The sequence below is a fragment of the Athene noctua genome, chromosome 17 (genome assembly GCF_965140245.1).
Source record: "Athene noctua chromosome 17, bAthNoc1.hap1.1, whole genome shotgun sequence".
In the NCBI taxonomy this organism is placed as follows: Eukaryota; Metazoa; Chordata; class Aves; order Strigiformes; family Strigidae; genus Athene; species Athene noctua.
This window is the reverse complement of record NC_134053.1, coordinates 14,861,465-14,881,149: the sequence shown is the minus strand read 5'-3', so window position 1 is coordinate 14,881,149 and position 19,685 is coordinate 14,861,465. Positions and strand designations below refer to the sequence as shown.

Sequence of the window (19,685 nt, the reverse complement as noted above, 5' to 3'; positions counted from 1 at the left end):
GGGTTTCAGCCCCAAGCCCCAAATTAAGGTTGACATATGGGTGATTCCCACAGCCCTTCCCAAAGGGGGGTGAGTTTGCCTTTAGGCTTCCCTCCAGGGTGCAGCCGGCCTGGCAGGGAGAGCCTTTGGGTAAATGAGCCCTGGGTGTCCCGCATTAAATAAGCAAAGGTCAAGTGTCCCACTGAGGGATAAAAGCTGGGACCACTTGCAGGAGGGGCAGTGTCTGTCTGTGAGGTGGATGCCCTGTGCAGAGTTCCCTGTTGGGGAAGGACCTGCTGCCTCCCTGGGACTGGGCTCCAGTCGGGTCTGGCCTTTGTAAACACAGGCTGTGTAGAGATTCAGTATGTGGCTTGTTGACTGGGTTGTCTCCTGTCTCTTCGATGGGAGACTGCACTTCACCATTTATTCCACCCATTGTTGGTTGTGCGGTGTCATTTTGGGGTCAGTGGGATTGATGTTGATTATGTATAATCTGACTGACTTGTTTGTACCCCCAGCACTCACCCATGTACTGACCCTTTTGTATCAAATACAATTTGGTTATTGGTTCATCTTTATGCTGGCTGTGTCCTTTAAGCTAGGCCTAATAATTGGCAAAACAAGCGCTGACACAGGAGCCTCCTCTTTGCCACTGTTCCCTCCCGTATCACAACTGCTTTTGTGGTCGGACTCGATGGTCTTAAAGGTCTTTTCCAAGCTAAATCATTCTATGATGAAGGAAAGTTGTGGGCATGATTTTGAGGAGACCACAGTGTGGATACTCATGAAAGCAAGGTCATGCCTGTGCTTTTGGGAAAGCACAGCACCAGAAAGGGCCAAAGCAAGGTTATAGGCATGCCTTTGGGAACACCATGGTACCAGGAATTGCTTAAGTAAAGCTGTGGATGTGCTTTTGGGGGGGAACATGGTGCTGGGAGTTGCTAAAGCAAGGTTGTGGGCATGGTTTTGGGGAGAGGTGCTGGTGTTCACTGAATCACAGTGGTGCCTGTGCTTTTGGGAAGAGCATGGCCCCGGGAGTTGCCAGAGCAAAGCTGTGACCATGCTCTCGGGGTGACCCGGCTCTTGGAAAGCCCTCTGGGTGAGAGGGGCACCCCAAGGCTGAAGGCTGGGGTGAAGGGCAGCAGCTCTGGGGGCTGCCTCGGAGCTGGGGGGGAGGAGACCAGCTGTGTCCTCAGTGTGATGGGAGCAGCAAACTCGAGAGGTGGCTGCAGGGAGGGGAAAACCTTTATCCCTGTCCCTGCCACTTCCAAGGGCATGAGAGCAGCCTGAAGATTTGCAGGTCTCTTTTTTTATGGTTGACTAAATCGAAAAATCAGCCCTGACTTCTGTCCCTCACATTTGGCTGAATAACAAGGGGGTGTCTCTGCGTGGGGCTGGGTGGCTCCTGGCTATTTCTGGAGGTGCTGGATATGGCCTCTTCTTGCCAGAGACATCTCCGAAGGATGAGGGGTCTGTGCTCTTTCAGGATGGGCTTTGGCAAACGTCTGGAGCGTGCTTAGAGTAGGGGCTTAGAGGGAATAATAACCTAAGCTGGCTGGTGGGGATGTTCAGGCGCTGCTCTGGTTTACATGCCACGGATGGAGAAAGGAAGGCAGGGCTGTGGTGAGAAGCTCTGGTTTGGAAAGCACAGGCAGAGAGATGATGGGAAGAGATCTGTTGGGAAGTAGAGATGATGGGGAGTATATCAGGGTACAAAAAAAATCACGGGAAATCCTGTCACTGGCAAGGGAAGGGAAAACATCAAGAGCTCCAGGACAAATCCTATAGCAGCCCCAAAAGCTGCCGGAGGGCAGTTGCTTTCCTCTTTTTTAATCTTTTCTTTTTTCCTATTTTTTTTCACCCCCAGCCTCATAAGGGAAAGCAGGAGCTGGAAGCTGAGCTCAGCAAGCCTCAGCCGCTCCTCTGGGCACATGACGGCTGTGACAGATGGCCCTTCTGATGGCAGGCGAGGAGCTGCAAGGTCCTTCCCGAGCACCTGGGAACCGTCTGGGAGGTGCGACCTGGAGCCTGACAGGCTTTGGCTTCTCCTCTGGTAGCTGGTCCAGAGCTGCTGTTCTCTCCTTATGTCTGCCTTTACCTGGGGCAGGCTTTTGTCCTTCAAAATGGATTTTTCCAGGTGTTTCCTCCCTGCTGTGCCCCATCATTAAATTGAGCTCCAGACCAGGCATAATCTTTGGAGGAGGCAGGCAAAGTCTTCTGCTTGTGGCTGGTGTACACGCTCAAATACGCAGTGATAACTCTCATGGGTGATTTCACCTCTTTCTTGACCAGGTTGCTTTAAAGATTATTTTTAAAAAAAAATTCGTTGTTGTTTAATATTGTTATAATTGATGGGTGCATCCCCCTGCAATGATTCGGCATTGTTAGAACCAACTAAATTATTGACTGGTGTCCAAGCTGTCTGTCCTGGCTTATTTACCTGTTATACCTCTTGGGTAGGGGACTGGCAGGACACATCTGACTTGGTAAACAGCTCTATAAATTTATAGCCCTGTTGATAGGTTCATTAACAGCCCTGAGGCATCAGGTGCACCCATTTAGAAGAGGATGAGGGAATTCCAGAGAGGTGGTGGCAGAGATGATGGCAGCGATGATGGCAGCAGAGATGCTCTTTCACAGGGAAGAAAAACAAGGGGTCCTTGAGAGGCAAAGTCCAAGAGATGGACCCATCCGGCGTGGAGGTGGAGATGCTGTTCAGCATATTAATAATAAAGAAATAAAAATGCTAATATCAGAAGGGGCCCTTTTGTGCGGAGTGGTGACCAGCCTTTAAGATGAATGGAGGCAACCCTGAATTTAAGGGGTCAGCAACAAGCCAGATTTAGCACTCATGGCCGATGGTTAGCAGCACGTAAAAGCCTCATGGGGTGGTTTTGGGGGGGATTTGGTGGGAAAAGCCTTGTGTGATGCTGTTGCAGGGTTGGTTTAACAAGGGCGGGTTGGGTTGGGTTCACCTGGTGGGTGGTGAGCCGGCCGTGCTGAGGGGACACCTTCTCCCTTCCCAGCTGGCTGCTGTGCCCCAGCAGAGCATCCCCCTCCCGAGGCACCCTGTGAAAACAAACCTGATTTAAAGAGACTCTTGGTAGCTCCAAGCTCACGGGCATGCAAGAAAACCAACGTAGGTGAATTAAGTCATTATAAGATCACAAGTCAAATGAAGGACGTGACTGGGAAAAGCCAGCAGGGATTTACCAAGGGCAAATTGTACTTGACAAACGTGATCACCTTCTACAACAAAGCAGGTGTTGGGGCGAGCAGTGGGCACCGTCTGCCTGGATTTCTCCAAGACTTTCGATACGGTTCCCCACAGCCTCCTCCTGGAGAGTCTGATGTGTTACGGCCCAGACAAGGGGTCTGTGGGTGGGTGGGGAACTGGCTGACAGGCCCCACCCAGAGGGTGCTGGAAATGGCTCCTTGTCAAACAGGCAACCTGTCACAAGTGGGGTCCCCCAGGGATCGATATCAGGCCCAACGCTGTTCAGTGTCTTCATAAGTGATCTGGGTGATGGATCGAGTGTGCCCTGATGGCGTTTGCTGACGATGCCAAGCTGAGTGGGGAAGGGGACACTGCGGAGGGGAGAGCCACCCTGCAGGAAGACCTGGATAGGCTGGAAGAGGGGGCTAACAAGAACCTTGTGAAGCTCAACAAAGCCAAGTGTAAGGTCTTGCACCTGGGAAAACTTAATCCAGGAGTGCAGCAGAGGCTGGGATCCACCTGGCTGGGGAGAAGCTGTGGAAAGGGACCTGGGGGTCCTCGTGGACAACAAGCTCAAGAGGAGTGAGCAGTGAGCTGCAGCAGCAAGGAAAGCCAGCGGGGTGCTGGGCTGCATCGCCAAGGGCATCCCCAGCAGAGGTAAAGAGTCATTATCCCACTGCACTCAGCGCTTGCCAGGCCACACCTGGAATGGTGTGTTCAGTTTTGGTCCCTGCTGTACAAAAACTGTGCCCAGGCTGGAGAGGGCCCAGAGGCCACAAAGATGGTCAAGGGATGGGAAGCCTTCCCTGTGAGGAAAGGCTGAGAGAATTGGGTTTGTTCAGCCTGGAGAAGGGAAGGCTTAGAGCAGACCTTATCACCATGTTCCAGTATTTAAAGGGTGGCTACAAAGAAGATGGACACTCCCTTTTTGCAAGGAGACACATGGAAAAGACAAGGGGTAATGGGTACAAGTTACTTCTGGGGAGATTCCGGTTGGACACAAGAGGAAGATTTTTCTCAAGGAGAACAATCAGCCACTGGAATAATCTCCCCAGGGAAGTGGTGGATTCCCCAACATCAGACACTGTCAAGATTCAGCTGGGCAGGGTGCTGGGCCATCTTGTCTAGGCCGTGCTTTTGCCAGGATACGTTGGACCAAATGATCCTCGAAGTCCTTTCCAGCCTATCCATTCTGTGATGGATTCTATGAAGATACATTTTACATGAACCTATTGTGCCAAAAACAACTTGTGTTTAAGAAATGAAGTAGTTAATGTTGCTGAGTAACAACGCACACAGCTAGCCTGTGTACGAAATCCAGGCACTGATAACGAAGGAAATGAATAATTCAAGCTGTCCAAGGCTGTAGAATAGAAAAACACAGGTTTTCTTATTGACCTCATGCCCGTTCCCATCATCCGTAATGTGCATCCATCTTTCGCACCACTGGCCAGCCCAGCTCTGAGCATGTGAATTGTCCCACCAACTGGGATAGAGATTTTTGGGGAGTGTGAGGTTTGGTGTACGCCCGAAATCACTGTAGGTCTGCTGCTGCTTGTGGTTTTGGTTTTTTTCGTGTTTTTTTTTTTTTTTTTTTTTTTCCCCAGCAGTCTCCTTGCTTTATTTTGTTTTGTTTTGCTTTGTTTTGCTGTATTTATTTATTTTGAAGGGCAGATACTGGGATTGTGGGAATTTTTTTGCATTGGAAGCTGGTGGAGTCATGGCAAGAGGGTAAAGGATGTCAGGGGGGATCCACTTGCTTCCCAGCACCCCAATTTTGAGCTGGGGCTCTCAGCATCCTCTCTCCTCCGGGTACCATCCTTCCCTTCCTTGTAATTGGATCTGGGAACAGCAGCTCCAGAAATGGCTAGGCTGGCAGCTTGGATGTTTTCGGGACAAAAAATAATCTGTTGTTGCAAATGTGCTGAGTACGGAGAGTGCCTTGCCCTCTTATCTCTGGTTTGGTTATTGAAAGACTTGATTAACCACAGAAGCCATCAGGAGAGAAAATTTCCAGCATGGTAGTTTGTTTTTTTTTTCCTGTGCTCCAGTTAATGACAAGAATTGCATCGCATTTCCAGCACGGGTGGTAGTGAAATATCTGGTGATTACTGCCTTCCCCAAGCGCCTGCCGCAGCAGTCAAGCGAATGTCGGCCTTTCCAGAGGGCTCTGCCCCCTTATTCCTGCAGGAAAAGGTGGCAGAGCGGGAGGATGCTTCTCCCCTGGGACCCCCGCAGCCCCCAGGCCTGCACCAGCGCCCACCAGCGCCCACCAGTGCAAACCAGCTGCTGCAGTGCTGCTTCGTCCCATGCACCCCAGCTAAACACCCAGTTGAAACACATAAATATATATATATATATATATATATATATATATATGCGTGTGAAGTTAAGAACAAAATTGATGAGGCCCAGCTAAGAAGGGACCCTCTGCAGTATGAAATCGCAGCAGGTTTTTCCTTCCAGCAGCCCACTTGGTTGCTTGGGTGGGTTTTCACCGCCCAGGCCCACTGTGGCTTGCAAAGTGCCTGAGTCCCAGCCTGATCCAAACGTGTTGAGCAGAAGGTAACAGCTTTATACAGTTCTGTCTGGCATCCCCTTTTTATATATATATTATATTATATATATATTTCTATATATATTTATAAATATATATTTATATATTTTTAAATGATATGATATGATATTATATTATATTATATTTTTCTGCTCAGTTTGGGTATGGTAGTCTAGCATTCTATTCTATTCTATTCTATTCTATTCTATTCTATTCTATTCTATTCTATTCTATTCTATTCTATTCTATTCTATTCTATTCTATTCCATTCCATTCCATTCCATTCCATTCCATTCCATTCTTTTTCAGTTTGTAAATGATTGTCTGGTATCCCCTTTCTATTTATATGATATGATATCATATTGTAATTCTTCTTTCTCTTCTTCTTCTCCTCAAATTGGCTTTTTGAACCCTTTTGATGTACTTTCCTCCCGTTTATGGCCCCTCCACAACCTATTTGGAGGCTCCCATGACTGCCGGCAGCGGGTGCAGGCAGGGTCCTGCTCTCACCCAGGGAGCTGCTGGTGTTTCCCATCCGGGGGGGTGGGGTGTGGGGGGGGTCCCCCTTACAGACAGGGTTGGGGACACTGCAGAGCCAGGGTGGCTGCATCTTTGGGTCCTTTCCTGGCAGGACAGCACAAAAACGACCAATAAAGCTAAATTCCGGTAATTTCTATAAACCCCCTCTAATCTGCTTCTTCCCACCCTCAAAGAGAAGTTTTGTAGGTAAGCAAATGGGTTGCTCATGAGGGAGGAAGAGGGATGTGTGTGATTATCCCGACACGGGAGCAAGCCTGGAAATGAAAACATCTGATTACAAAAAGGCAGAAATCAGCCAATTTCAAACTTTTTTAGCCATATCCTGACTCAAGAGTGGGAAGATCACTGCAAACACAGCTGGTTTAATTTGATGGATAAAGTCATTTGGCTTGAGTTCTCTGTGGAGTTAATATGGACAAGGACAGGCACTTCAACTGGGAATAAAGTCAAATATCCAAAGCCGAGGAGGTCACAGGTCAGAGGAAGCTTTGCTCTGGGGGTGTGGGACAGGCAGCATTGTCCTGGCTCCATCTCTCCCAAATAGCTACTGGGCTTGTTGGCCAGGCTTGGCCATTCTTGACTGCCTCCAGGTACCTTTTTTACAGATTTAATTTATATATAAAAATGATATATAATTATACATATTTTTATAGATATATAGACACATATAATATGTACATAAAACGTTTTATATACATATACCAAGGTCCTGTAAAGCTTCTCAAGCACAGCAGGTGACAGAGGGAAAGGCTCTTCTCCAAGGGAAGGGCTTCAGCATCAGGAGGTTGGTGTGTGCTGCCTGCACCCCCTTTCTCTGCCACTCCCTGAGGCTGGGCTGAACCCCAAAATAGCTGAGTGTGCTAAAGAGGAGTCGGGATTCATCCCCTGTGTGGGGGCTTAGTGCTTCTACAGGGCCTCTGGGAAATGGAGATCCAGGGGTGCACACAGAGCTGGGGGGGGCTCTTTTGGCTTCTACCCAGCAACCTGGGCATGACATGGGGCCATCACCGTGGCCTCTGGGCCGGGGACAGCGGAGGGGTGTCTGGGTGCCCTCCCTTGTACCCTGCCCCTGCTCCACAAACCACATCCTTGGTATTTTAACCCCCTGGAGCAGCGCTGGGAGAGGGGAGCTGGGGGAGAGAAGGGGGAGGCACACTGTGGCATGTGGCAGCTTGATTTTTATTTGATTTTTGTCCCTTTCAGGCCAAATCCTGTTGCTAGGGCAGGGACCGCAGGGTTCCACCTTGGCTTTCCCTTGATCCTGCTACAGATTTCCATCCTGGCTGCCCCCCCGCAACTCGTCCCCTTCTGCACAACCCTTGGGGTCCGTGGGGTGAGGCAGGGCCCTGGGCAGCATCAGCACCCCCTCGGTGCCAGGGGGGCCCTGGGCGTGGAGGGCAGCTGTGGGAACCAGCCCCTCCTGCCCCCAGCGATGCGCATCCTGCCCCATTCCTTCCACAGCGGGGGCTGCACTGCAGTTCCTTGTTGCACCCCAATGCGCTTCCTTAGGCCTTTGGGGGTGCACGTCCCTGCACCTCCTCAGCCGCTCCTGCCCCGCAGGCACACGCGGTGCAGCATGACTCCCCATCGCGCCTGCGCCCCACCTGCACCAGGGACCCCCATTGCAGCAGCTCCCCCCCCACCCCCCGAGTGCAGTGGGGCTCCCTATTGCAGCAAGGCCCCAGGTAGCAGAATGCCCCATTGCAGCAGGGTGCCCCCATCACATCAGAGTCCCCCTGACATAACAGGGGCCCCCACTGCGGCAGGATCCTCACTGCACCATTCCCCCAGCTCCCCTGCCCCTGCACCAGCACCCCCCCCCCCCCCCCCGCCATTGCACCGGAGCCCCGCATTGCCTCAGCCCTCCCTCATTGCCCTAGGTACCCCCATTCACCTGGGACCCCCATTGCAGCAGGACTCCCACTTCGGAAGGGTATCCCATTGTATCAAGCCCCCCTTATTGCCCCAGGCCCCCCCCATTGCCCCAGCCATCCCCATTACACCCTCCTCCCATTGCCCCAGGGCCCCCCATTGCCCCAGGTCCCCCGTTGCACCATCCTCCCCCCATTGCAGCAGGACCCCCACTGCAGAAGGGTCCCCCATTATACCAGCCCCCCCTATTGCCCCAGGCCCCCACATTACCCCAGGCCTCCCCCAATATACCACCCCCCCGTGCCGTTGCCTCAAAGACCCGCTCTCTAAAGACCTTCTCCATTGCTTTAGACACCCCCCCCCCCCATTACACACCCCCCCCCGTTACCCCAGGGACACCCATTGCCCCAGCCCCCCTCTCCCCCACAGCAGGGTCCTCCCTTGCAGCCCACCCCCCCACCCCCCCCCGACGCTCCCCCCGCCACACCACGCCGGGCAGTGGGGGCCGGTAACACGTTAGCGGAGGGATGGGGATGGGGGGGGATGTGTGTGTGCTGGGGGGGATGTGTGTGTGCTGGGGGGATGTGTGTGTGCTGGGGGGGATGTGCGTGTGCTGGGGGGATGTGTGTGTGCTGGGGGGATGTGTGTGTGCTGGGGGGATGTGTGTGTGCTGGGGGGGGTGTGCGTGTGCTGGGGGGATGTGTGTGTGCTGGGGGGATGTGTGTGTGCTGGGGGGGGTGTGCGTGTGCTGGGGGGATGTGTGTGTGCTGGGGGGATGTGTGTGTGCTGGGGGGATGTGCGTGTGCTGGGGGGGATGTGCGTGTGCTGGGGGGATGTGTGTGTGCTGGGGGGGGTGTGTGTGCTGGGGGGGATGTGTGTGTGCTGGGGGGGGGATGTGTGTGTGCTGGGGGGATGTGTGTGTGCTGGGGGGGGTGTGTGTGCTGGGGGGGATGTGTGTGTGCTGGGGGGATGTGTGTGTGCTGGGGGGGATGTGTGTGTGCTGGGGGGGATGTGTGTGTGCTGGGGGGATGTGTGTGTGCTGGGGGGGATGTGTGTGTGCTGGGGGGATGTGTGTGTGCTGGGGGGATGTGTGTGTGCTGGGGGGGATTACCGCGCGGAGCGGCGCGCAGTGAGCGCGGCCCCGCGGTGCCGGAGCGCGCCGCCCCCGCCCCCGCCCCGCCGCGCCCGGGGGGGGGAGGCGGCGGCGGCGCCGTGCTGACGGCTCGGTGGGCACCGCGGGGCCGCGATGCTGCGGGCCGCGGCGGAGCGGGGCTGAGCGGCGCGGGGGGGGGGGGGGGGCGGGCAGGGGGGGGGGGGCCGCGGCGGCGGAGGGTGGAGGGGAGGGGAGTGGGGGGGGGGGGCGCGGCGAGCGATGGATGAGGACAACATGACGAGGAGCGAGGAGCAGCAGCTGAGTCTGCAGAAGGCGCTGCAGCAGTGCGAGCTGGTCCAGAACATGATCGACATCAGCATCTCCAACCTGGAGGGGCTCCGCACCAAGTGCGCCGCCTCCAACGACCTCACGCAGAAGGAGATCCGCACCCTGGAGGTAGGGGCCCGCCGACCCCCCCACCTCCCCTTCCCATATCCAATCTTCCTCCGACGGCCCCCCCCCCCCCCCCCCCCCCCCCCCGGGCCGCGCCGGGTTCCCCCGCGGCGCTGCGGTGCGCCCGAGTGAGGCTGCGCGCTCTGCAGGTGGCCCCGAGGTGGGTCCGGCCCCTCCAAACCCTCCTGCCCGTCCTGCCCGAGGGGCCCGGGCCTGGCCCCGGGCCCCCCGCTCTGCCCCCGGCCCGGTCCCGGCCCCACAGCATCCTCCCGGCCCGGCCGTAGCCCTCCACAGGCTGCATCCCCCCGGCCCGGCCGCATCCCCTCCCGGGCTCCTTCCTCCCCATCCGGCTGCATCCCACCGGCCTGGCTGCATCCCTCCCACCGGGCTGCACACCCCCCGGCCCGGCTGCATCCGCTCCCCGGGCTCCTGCCTCCTCACTGGGCTGCATCCCCTCCAGCCCACCTGCATCCCTCCCACCAGGCAGCATCGCCCCGTCCCGGCTGCATCCTTTCCCCCCGTACTCCAACCCCCCGAGCAGTCCGCATCCCCTCGGCCGGGCTCCAGCCGCTCACCGGGAGGCAGGCCATCATCCTCCTCATCCTCGGTTCCTCCGCCGTGGCGATGCAGCGTCTGCCCAAACCCTCCAGCCTTGCCCGGCAGCGGGGAGGTCCCCGGCGGGAAGGGGAAGCTTCACTGAGCCACGGCCTCGGTGCTGCGGGGGGTGAAGGCAGCCGGGCCATGCCAAGGGGAGCCCCGGCCGGATTTATTTATGTTTCATATATGGGAAAAATCGGTATAAGTGAAGCTGCTGCACGGGGCCCTGTCTGTGGTAGCCCCATAGGAAGAGGTTCCCCTTGGAGTGTGCCGGGACCTGGCTGGGGATGGGTTTGGGGTTCAGCGGGAGGTTGGCAGGCTGGGACGGGCTGGGCAGGCTGGGGTGCCCAGGGGTGAGGCGGCAGCGTGGGGAGACGTTTGTGTGTAACAGGGCCATGACCCCGGGGAGATGCCGGCGGGGCCGTGGAAGTGGCTGACACGGAGTCAGGACTAGGGGCGGGGGGGGATTTTGGAGCTCAACCCCGCTCAGGCCTTTTGGCTGGTGCTTTCTAATCTGGCTGCTCTCACCAAGAACCCAAATGCGGTGGCACAGCGGTTCCTGGGCTCGGCCTCAAGGACCCTGCCGGGGTCCCACAGCCCCTCTGCAGGGCGGTTTTCAGCTCTGGACCGCGACCGAAACACCCCACGCTGCTGCTTTGCCCCCCAAACTCCCAAGCACCATGGGAGTGAGCGGGGCATCGCTCTGCCGCTGCTGTGCCCCTCGCGGGGAGGTCCCCGGGGGTGGGGTGCAGCTCCCCGGTCGGCATCCCAGGCACTGGCTTGCACCGCATTCCCGCACGGATCCTGCCGTTGCCTCTCCTTGCTCCGAGCCCTGTCCCATCCCACCGCTCTGCGCGAGGGGCTGCAGCTCAGTCTGGAGCTGTTGGTCCACGCGTGGCCCCAGAGCAACCTCGGAAGAGGGACAGGGAAGTGACAGGCTCCGAGGCCCCTCAGAGGTGCGGGATTACAGAAGTTTATCCCACATGGAGTGACAGTCTTGTTAGGATTGGCACAGCTGAGGAATTACCACCTCCCTGCCGTGGACAGGACCAAGTGGAGCTGAAGAGTGTGGTGAAGCCATCCTGGTGGGATGCTCCTTCCCCGCATCCCATGACGGTGTGTGGGTGAAGCACACCCTGGTGTTGCTGGGGCAGCTCAGCCCAGGCCGACTGGAGGGTTTGGAGGTGTCTGGGGGGATGCCACCCCACAAATCCTTTGTGCTCAGAGGGAAGCATCTCTCCAGCCGCTATGGATCATGCTGCACCTGCCGCAGGGAGCCCTGGCATCACTTTCCCTAAAACACCCCCAAACCTGGGTGCCTGCAACGTGTGTCAGCCACGGGCATCCCTGCCAACACTCACCCATTGCTTTTCACACAGAAACGGGGTGATTCCCAGGAGGGGAGTGAATCCAGGGCCAGATTCCTGATGCCGGCACATTGGTGTGGGTCTGGACTGGCTCCTGGCAGTGTTGTCCTGGGTTGCCGCCAGCGTAAGCAGGAGCCGAGCTTGGCCCTGAGTCCGTGCCGCCACCGCCGCGTCCCAAGGACGTGACGCAGATGCGGAGGCTCTGCTCGGCGCTTCTTCCCATCTGGCGGCCGCAGGGCTGGGCCAGGCACTGGCGAGGCGAAGGGGACAGTGGCCGGGGACAAGTGGGCTGGGAGGTTATCTTGCCCCAAGCACCCTAGGGAGACTTTGCATCAGCATGAGCCTGGAATAAAATGGGTGAATCCATGTTTTTTTTGTTAATCCTCATATACTAAACCCTGATTTTGCTGGATTAATCGAAGTTTATCCTTTTTTTTTTTTTTAAACCACCTTAAGGTTCACGCAAGTCGCCATCCTTCATGTGCTGTGGTTGTGCAGGGAGCTGGTAAAAGCATCCCGCGATGCAGCATCCTTCCTTTGGGATGGGTACCACTGGCTGCAGCCCGGCTTCAGTGCAGTCCTCAGGGCTGGGGGGCTTTTAGGCCTTGCTTGTACTTTGGGACAGGCTCCAGCAGAAACCAAGGCAGTGTCTGGGACTAAAACGCCAACTGACATTGCCCGCGGTGGGAGTTGGGGCCAGTTTGCTTCCGATGGGGCAGCAGATCTGAGGCTGAGCATCACTGGAGCAGGAGGGTGGGAGCCAAGCAGCTGCTCCCATTAGCTCTGTCCAGTCCTGCGTGGGTCGAGGGGCTTTATTCCCTGTCTGAGCATGGCAGTTGGGCTTTGGATCTCTAAATTTGGGTTTTCAGATGTAAATACGGAAGAGGAGCACTGCCTCCTGCCTGTTTGCTGGAGGTCTGGGGGTGGCACAGAGTAAAAGCAAAAAGGAAAAGTTTCTCAGCGCTGGGTGATTTTTCTGGCTGTCCTGCGGCACCTTGCTTTTTGTGCTGGGGTTACTCCACCTGGTTTCAAAGCGTGGATCATGACTCCCCAAAACCAGAAAGTGGCTCCAAGGATTACCCTGGGATTGGCAGTTCCCTCTCCCCAGGCTGTTGTGCTCCCGCTGGGAATGGGGATCCCTCCCGGGATCCTTCTGGCTTCTGCACACACACGTGGGTGAGAGTGGGAAGAGGCACTCAGGGAAGAGCTGTGGCTGTTTCCAAACTTGCACTGGCTGTGACCAAAGGAGACGCTGCCACAACACTGGGATATTTGCTACCTGAGCATGTGGATTCTCTGGAGTCTAATACCGTGGGAGAGCACAGCACTTATCCCTGGGCTGTATCCTCCTGGAGAGCCAGGCGTCTTCAGGACACTGGCTTGAACCATTTCGGCCCCTGTACTCTTGTCTCAAAAGTGAGCCCCGGGGACCATTTAGCAGTGCTTGAAATAAATGATGTGCAGAGCCAGAGATGGCATGCAAGCCTAGCAGGGCCTTGAAAGAGCCCTGGGAGGGAAAATATAACCGTGGCGAGGTATTCCCCAGTGTGAGACTGCTCCAGGTGTCTCTGGAATAACAAGCCCCTTGGTAGGAGTCAGGGAAGAGTCGCTCTGGTCTGTGGGAAAGCAGCCCCTCTGGCCTGTTGCTGCACCGGGGATACTTGAGGGTGTAGAGCAACCTCTTCGCTTCACGGCACGAAGGCATCCGACAGGCATGTGCTGATCCCGCCGTGCTGAGGGGGACGGGCATCCCGGCCGACAGGGTCCCTCTGGACGGCTCACCGGGCGTTGGCAGTGCACGGCCTGCCTCTGCGAGGTTAATTCACTTTCACCTCGTGCTCCCGCAGGTGGATTTTCCACCGCCTCTCCCTGGTCTCCAGGCAGGGCTCGGTGCCGTCTCCAGCCTGGCTGACGTCAGGGAGGGCGCAGGGTGCCGCGCCGGGGGGGTGCAGCCGCCCTCCCGCTCCTTGGAGACCGGCTGCTTTGCTCCCCGTGCCCGGTGCCTGCGCGGGGGGAGCCGCCACTTGCTGCCATGATGGGTTTGATGGGTTTCGGGGTGAGCGCCTGCCGAGGGGAAATCCTGCTTGGGGTGGCGGGAGGAGGCTGGAAATCCCCATCGGGGTGAGGGGGGGAAAGAAGTGGGCAGGGTTTGCAGGGGGGCAGAGGAGGCTCCAGCCCTGGGTGACCCTGGCCCTTCGTCTTGCTGGGGTCACCCAGGGTCCCAAGGGAGTGATGCGGAGTGGGGACATCCCTCCTCTGCCTGCACCCACCGCCGCGGGCAGCAGAGACCTGCTGGGGTTTTGTTTTTCAGTGAAAGGTCTCTGCCTTGGGAGGAGTTTGGGAGTCACGGGGCCCCCGCTGTGGCCAAGGGGAAGGGGCTGCTTGTGCTTTACCCCCCTTTTGTCAGAGCATTTCACCCTCCCTTACCGTAACCCTTGCAGTGCTGGAGGGGGCAGAGGTGCTTGAAAGGGTGTGAAAACTGAGCACCGGCTCCAGGTGCATGTGTCCCCTGGTGCGTGTGACCCACGCAGGTGTGTGGGTCCCCCCACAGCCCCGGTCCCCCTGGCAGCATCCCCAGCTGGACCAGCAGTGTGTCCCCCAAAAAGCAAGCACCCTCCATGCTCTTGGGACTCTGATCCATCTGCTTGCACACCCACAGCCACAGCACCCCAGGGTGTCCCCCTGCCCTTTTCCAGAGGGGGAAACTGAGGCACAGGAGAGCCAAGAGGGGCTGTGCCACAGCAGGAACGCGAAGCAGGATTTGCCCTATGCAGCAGAGCAGCATTTCGCACTTTTGCAAAATCTCCATCCCGCGCAGGGAGGGCTGAGCAGCAGCTCAGGGGGAGCGAGAGCATCTCCTCAGCCATGCGATGGGGCTTTCCCCGTGGCACGGGACTGTCTCGATTGCTTCCCTTTCCAGCCCCGCTGGTGAAACTTTCAGTAAACAAGAAGTGCTTTTGGATTTCACAGAGGTTTGCTGGGCTTGTTTTCCCCTGTGGGCCAGAGCGTCAGCCCACGCTGGGGCACGAGGGTCCCATCTGGGTCCTTGATGTCCCCTCCAGTCTCTCAAGGCTGGGTGGGGTGAATTTTCCCCACCTGGAGCCTGAAAATTAAAGTATCTCTCTCCACTTCTCCCGTCCTTGCCTTGATCCCAGTTCCCAGTACGTCTCTGCATGGTGGTGCTGGGGGCTGCCCAGGGCTCTGTCCCCATTCCAGCTTTGGGTCCTGCCATGGCTGCCAGCCTGGGGTGGGCAGGGGAACAGATGAAGGCAGGCTGGTGGGAATGGAGGGGAGTTTTTAGGAAGGTTTTTGCTGGTGTTTTGCTGCAGTAGTGTGTCGGGAAGGGGTTTTTTTGGGGGGGCAGGAGCTTTCTCTGTGTGCATTCAAGGTGTCTGCTATTTCCCCTCCAAGGGTCTGGGGTGTATTTAGGATGTGTGATCCGGGCTGACCCCAAAACCTTTTGATGGTTTGTGTTAGGAGAGTGTTTTTTCTTAAAAAACAGACATGGTAGCTGGTCAGGGTGCTGCTGAGCCTAGCCAGCCCCACGGGGCTACTGCAGCATCCTTGGCCTTTTGCTTTGCTGTCCCCAGCTCTTTTTGGTATTAATTTTCAGTAGTTAATCTCTGTGGCCATTAGCCAGGTCATGGCTCTGGAGAGGCTGCCTGGTTGGGGTGTCTGGCTCCTGGCAGAGCTGTCACCCCCTTGTGTGGTGCTGGTGGGACATCACTGTGGGGACTCACTGCAAGGAGATGGGGACCACCAGCCTCTCCCGTGCCTGTGCTGCCTGCTCCCCCCACCGCAGGCAGCAAGAAGGGGGCTGGTTTTGTCTCTTTTGCACCTTTCTGGGTGCACCCACCTCTCCCAGCCACGATGGGTGGGCGCAGGGGGGCTGATTTTCACCCCTTTGCTCACATGCATCTTGTCATACCAAGCCCCGTGGCCATCACTGCTGGGTACCACCGAGAGGAGGGACCAGGAGAGATGGGGAAACTCTCCCAAACACCACGATGCTGTGATGGGATTTCTCCCCTTGTCTCTCTATGCCAAACCATTGCATATTTTGCTCATCTATTTTTGGGGTGCGCGGGAGCCGGTGGCGGGCAGGGGCACAGCACCATCTAGTGCTGCTGGTGCTGGGGAATCACCCAGCTGGAAAAGCAGGAGCAGGAAATCCCAGCAGGTTTCCAGCGAGCTGGGCTCTGCTCTATATTTCTGAGAAAGGAGGCCAGTCACTCAGCGCCTTTATTTTGGGAGCTGTCGGGCTGTGGTTGCTAACGCAGCGTCTTTGGCCTTGTGGTGGGAAGGCTTGGGGGGGACAGTCGGAGGATGGATGGGACCATGGCTGAGCAAAGAGGGGTTGTTGGCTCCGGTTGTGGTGATGAGGAGTGGTGGGAGGAAGGAGCACTGGGGCACACGTGGGCTGGTGGTGTGGGAATAAGGAGCGAACGCCCACGTCTCAGCCTTGGCACTGTGCGATGCTGTGGCTGCTCCCGGTGGGGGATGCTCGAGGGGTCCCTTTGCACTGAGCTTGGGTGTAAGCGAGGGTAGCATGCCCTTTGGGTGCTGGGCGGAGCTGGGAGGGGGTGGAATCTGTGTTACTGTGTGCGAGGAACAATGCTGCTGTGTCCCCTGTCCTCTCTCCTCATCCACCCACCGTGGGATTCCCAGGGTGGTGAGGGCTGTCCATCCCCTGAGCAAGACCTCAGCACTGAAGCACACTGGGTTGGGGATAAACGAACCAAGAAGTGTTGTTTTTGGGAGGGAAATGCCTCCCTTGGACACCCAGCTGGATGCCAAAGGGCCCTTGGCTGCAAAAGTGTGGCAGCAGGTAACAGGGTGTTTTGAGGACAGGAGGAGCTGTGTGTGCCCTGCGGATGGGGCAGAGCCCGAGCTGCCTGCAGTCACTCCCCTCTGTGTCCCCCTTCTGCTGTGGGGTGAGCTGAAGGGTCATGGCAGGGGGTCCCACGGGGCTTTCTCCTTCTCTTCCAGAGCAAGCTGGTCAAGTATTTCAGCCGGCAGCTGTCCTGCAAGAGGAAGGTGGCCTTGCAGGAGCGCAATGCCAAGCTGGAGGGCTTCCCCCAGCTCCTGCACTGGTTCCGCATCGTCGACATCCGGAAGGAGGTGATGGAGGTAAGGGCTGGGCATTAACTGCTGCAGGTTTGTCTGCTGAGCCTCTCCACTAGTGCTTTTCCCAGGGGGCTGTGGGAACCTTGAGCAAAACTAGGCAAGGGGGCAGTTTTTTGTGAGATGGAGGCTGGTTTGAAGCCATGTGTTTTGGCCCTGGGACAGGCTGGAGGGGACAATGCTCACAGTGGGGAGCGGGGTGGGAGACCAGAGCAGAGGGACCAGGTTGTTTTACTGCATGGGACGATGCTGCAAACCCGTGGTGGGATGTGCTGGCCTGGGCCACCCCACAGCTCTCCCTCCACCCACCAGTGAGGACACCCCATCACTGTTCCCAGTGAAGGACATGGGTGCCAGGGGGACTTCATGGGTGCTGCTCCCCACAGTGGGGGTCCCCCATGTCCCCATCTCAGCGTGGTGGTGCCATGGCAGGTCACGGCATTCTGCCATGTCCTGGGCTCCCGCAGGCGATGGGTGTGGCGAGGGGGTGGCACATGGAGGTGCTCCCCTAACAGCCCCCCCGGGGAAGAGAAAAGTCTGTGCTGAAGCTGCCAGTCCCTGCATGTGCTCAGGGCAGGGGCAGGTTTACCTGGTGCCCCCAGATGTGCTGGTGTTGAGCTGGGTCTGGATATACCTGAGACTGTGAAAAAACTTGAGATAAAGCTGGGGCTCAAACTGTGTCTTCTGGGTTTTCTTGTGGATTGAGATGGAAAATGAGTGATTTTTTGCATCTGTGACCCAAACAGGGCAGCCTTATCTGTGTGTGCCGAGGTGCTGGTTAGAGGATGCTCTGGGGTGGTTTATTCCTCTTGTCTCACTCCTGCCCCGTTTCCCCCTGTCAGGAAATCACCCCCGGTCAGCTGAGCCTGGAGGAGCTGCTGGACATGACTGACGACCAGGTCTGTGCGACCGTGGAGAAGTTCGGGGCCAACAGCGAGGAGTGTGCCCGCCTGAACGCCTCCCTCTCCTGCCTCCGCAGCGTCCACAAGTCTGGTGAGTCGGGCACCCTCGTCCCCTCGAGCCGGTCGAGGTGAGCGGCACTGTCCCACTGTGGTGACACCAGAGCGTGGCTTTAATGCATCAGAGGTGTTTGCAGGGTCTTCTCAGTGGGTTGCAGAGCTCCAGCACCCCTGGGGGTGGCCAGGTACCCACTGCCTGCAGGGGACATCTTTGCTCTGGTGCATCCCTGTGGCTCGGGAGCGTGTGGGGGGCTCACCTCTCTAGGACATGATGAGTTGTTGGTTCTCTGCAGGGAGGCTTCACCCGAGGAGGGTGCAGAGTTTCTTATGGGGTCCCCTGGACACCTTTTTCTTGCAGGAGCACAGTCAGCAAACTCAGGAAAATCCCCTGAGACTTAGCAAGCTCCTACCACTCGGCATCGCTTCCCGGCTGGCTGCAGAGCGCAGCCCCCGTGCCGAAGCCCCTTCCCAGGGCACGCACAAGCCCCGCTTCCCCTTCCCCTGGGGCGGGTGTCTGGGTGCGGGTGCTGGGGTGCGGGTGCTGAGCTGGCGGGTCCCCGGGCGGTGGCAGCATTGCTCCGTGCTGCAGAGGCGGCTGCACGAAGCAGAAGCTGCTCTGGCTTCATCTGAGCTTTGCAGCCTGCGAGCGGAGCAGGGCCGGGGGCTGCAGCGGGGCCTGGGGTTGCTTGGGGAAGGGGCAAGCCATGCAGCAGGTGGCTGTGCAGGATCTGGCCCTCCTGGCACCTTGTCCCCGGCCAGCCGAGCCTTGCTAGATGATGCTGTCCTGGGGCCGAGGGCTCCCTTCCCGGGGCTGCTGCCGACAGGGTCTGGCCTGGGGGTGAGTTGGGGGGTTCTTCTCTACACATGTGCCCCCCGCAAAGGAGAGGCCCAGCTTCACCTCCCAGTGTGTGGTGGGAACCGTATCCCGCCAGCACGGCTCTTCCCCACTGCTGAACTCGTGCTTTGATGCTGGTTTGGGGGAGCACTGCCAGAACCGGGGCTGCCTGTGGGGGGGATGTTCCCTTTTGGAGCAGCTGGGGGAACGGTGAAACCCCATTTCAAAGTCTATATCCCCCACTGTCCCCTTCCCAAGGGCTCACCTCCTGGTCCTAGCCTGGGGTGATGGTAGTGGGCCGGTTTAGCTGTGGTCCGGGCTGGGAGCCCTGTCTGGCAACGTGTCTGGCTGTGACCCTTCTGTAGGAGAACCCCAGTCCTGCCTGACCCCCGGGGTTTGGGGACCCCAGACCACCCTGCCCAGCTCCCGTCCCCTCTCGAGGGGGTCCTCCAGCATAGCTGTGTCCCAGGGGCTGACGGGATGGAGGATGAGCCCTGCTGGGGTGTAGCTGCTGGGTTTTCAGCTGGGCTTTGCAGGTTCAGAGCTGGGGACAGGAGGGGACAAGGCTGTCGGTGATGAGGGTGCTGTGACGTGGCTTCACCAAAAAGCAGCTTTCAGGGACCAGCAGTGTCCCTGCATTACTGTCTCTTGGCATGACATGTCCCAGGCAGCGGGTCCCAGGGGACAGGAGGTGTCTCAGCCATGTCCCCCCGCCGTGGTTACTGTGGTTTCTCTGGGCTTCCCACATGGCGTGGCACAGCGTGGCAGGGCCAGCCCGTGCCAGGGGGAGGCAGCCGAGGGCCCCACCACCGCATGCTGGTGCAAGCACCCACTGCCACCCCTGCGCCAGAGCAGCGAGGTGGGGATGGCTGAACCCAGTCTGACATTTCCTGCAGACCACGAGTCCTCTGTGCTCTCTAACTCCCTAAATCCAGCTCCTGCCTGTGCGCCTGCCCTCCTTCCCTTTGGCATTTTCACTAAGTCTCTCCGTTATTTGAGGAAGGGCATCGGTGCCTCCCTCAGAGCCTGGGGGAGGCTCTCAGCCTGCTTTTTGTTTAAACACCTTTGACTTTTAAAGACCATTGCAAACAA

At 57.6% G+C, this 19,685-nt stretch overlaps 1 protein-coding gene across 3 annotated transcripts in view; it reads left to right on the top strand.

Annotated features, from left to right (window-relative positions):
* Positions 1-9,537: 9,537 nt before the first annotated feature.
* KSR2 (kinase suppressor of ras 2) overlaps positions 9,538-19,685 on the top strand; it is a 124,602-nt gene continuing 114,454 nt past the window's right edge. For 2 of the 3 annotated variants that reach the window (XM_074921391.1, XM_074921389.1), the window contains exons 1-3: positions 9,541-9,714; positions 16,665-16,805; positions 17,642-17,792. In XM_074921391.1, coding sequence (XP_074777492.1) covers positions 9,553-9,714; positions 16,665-16,805; positions 17,642-17,792 — 454 coding nt within the window. In that variant the 5' untranslated portion in view covers positions 9,541-9,552. Of the gene's footprint in view, positions 9,715-16,664; positions 16,806-17,641; positions 17,793-19,685 lie in introns of all 3 variants that reach the window. The other variant, XM_074921390.1, reaches the window with a different exon arrangement.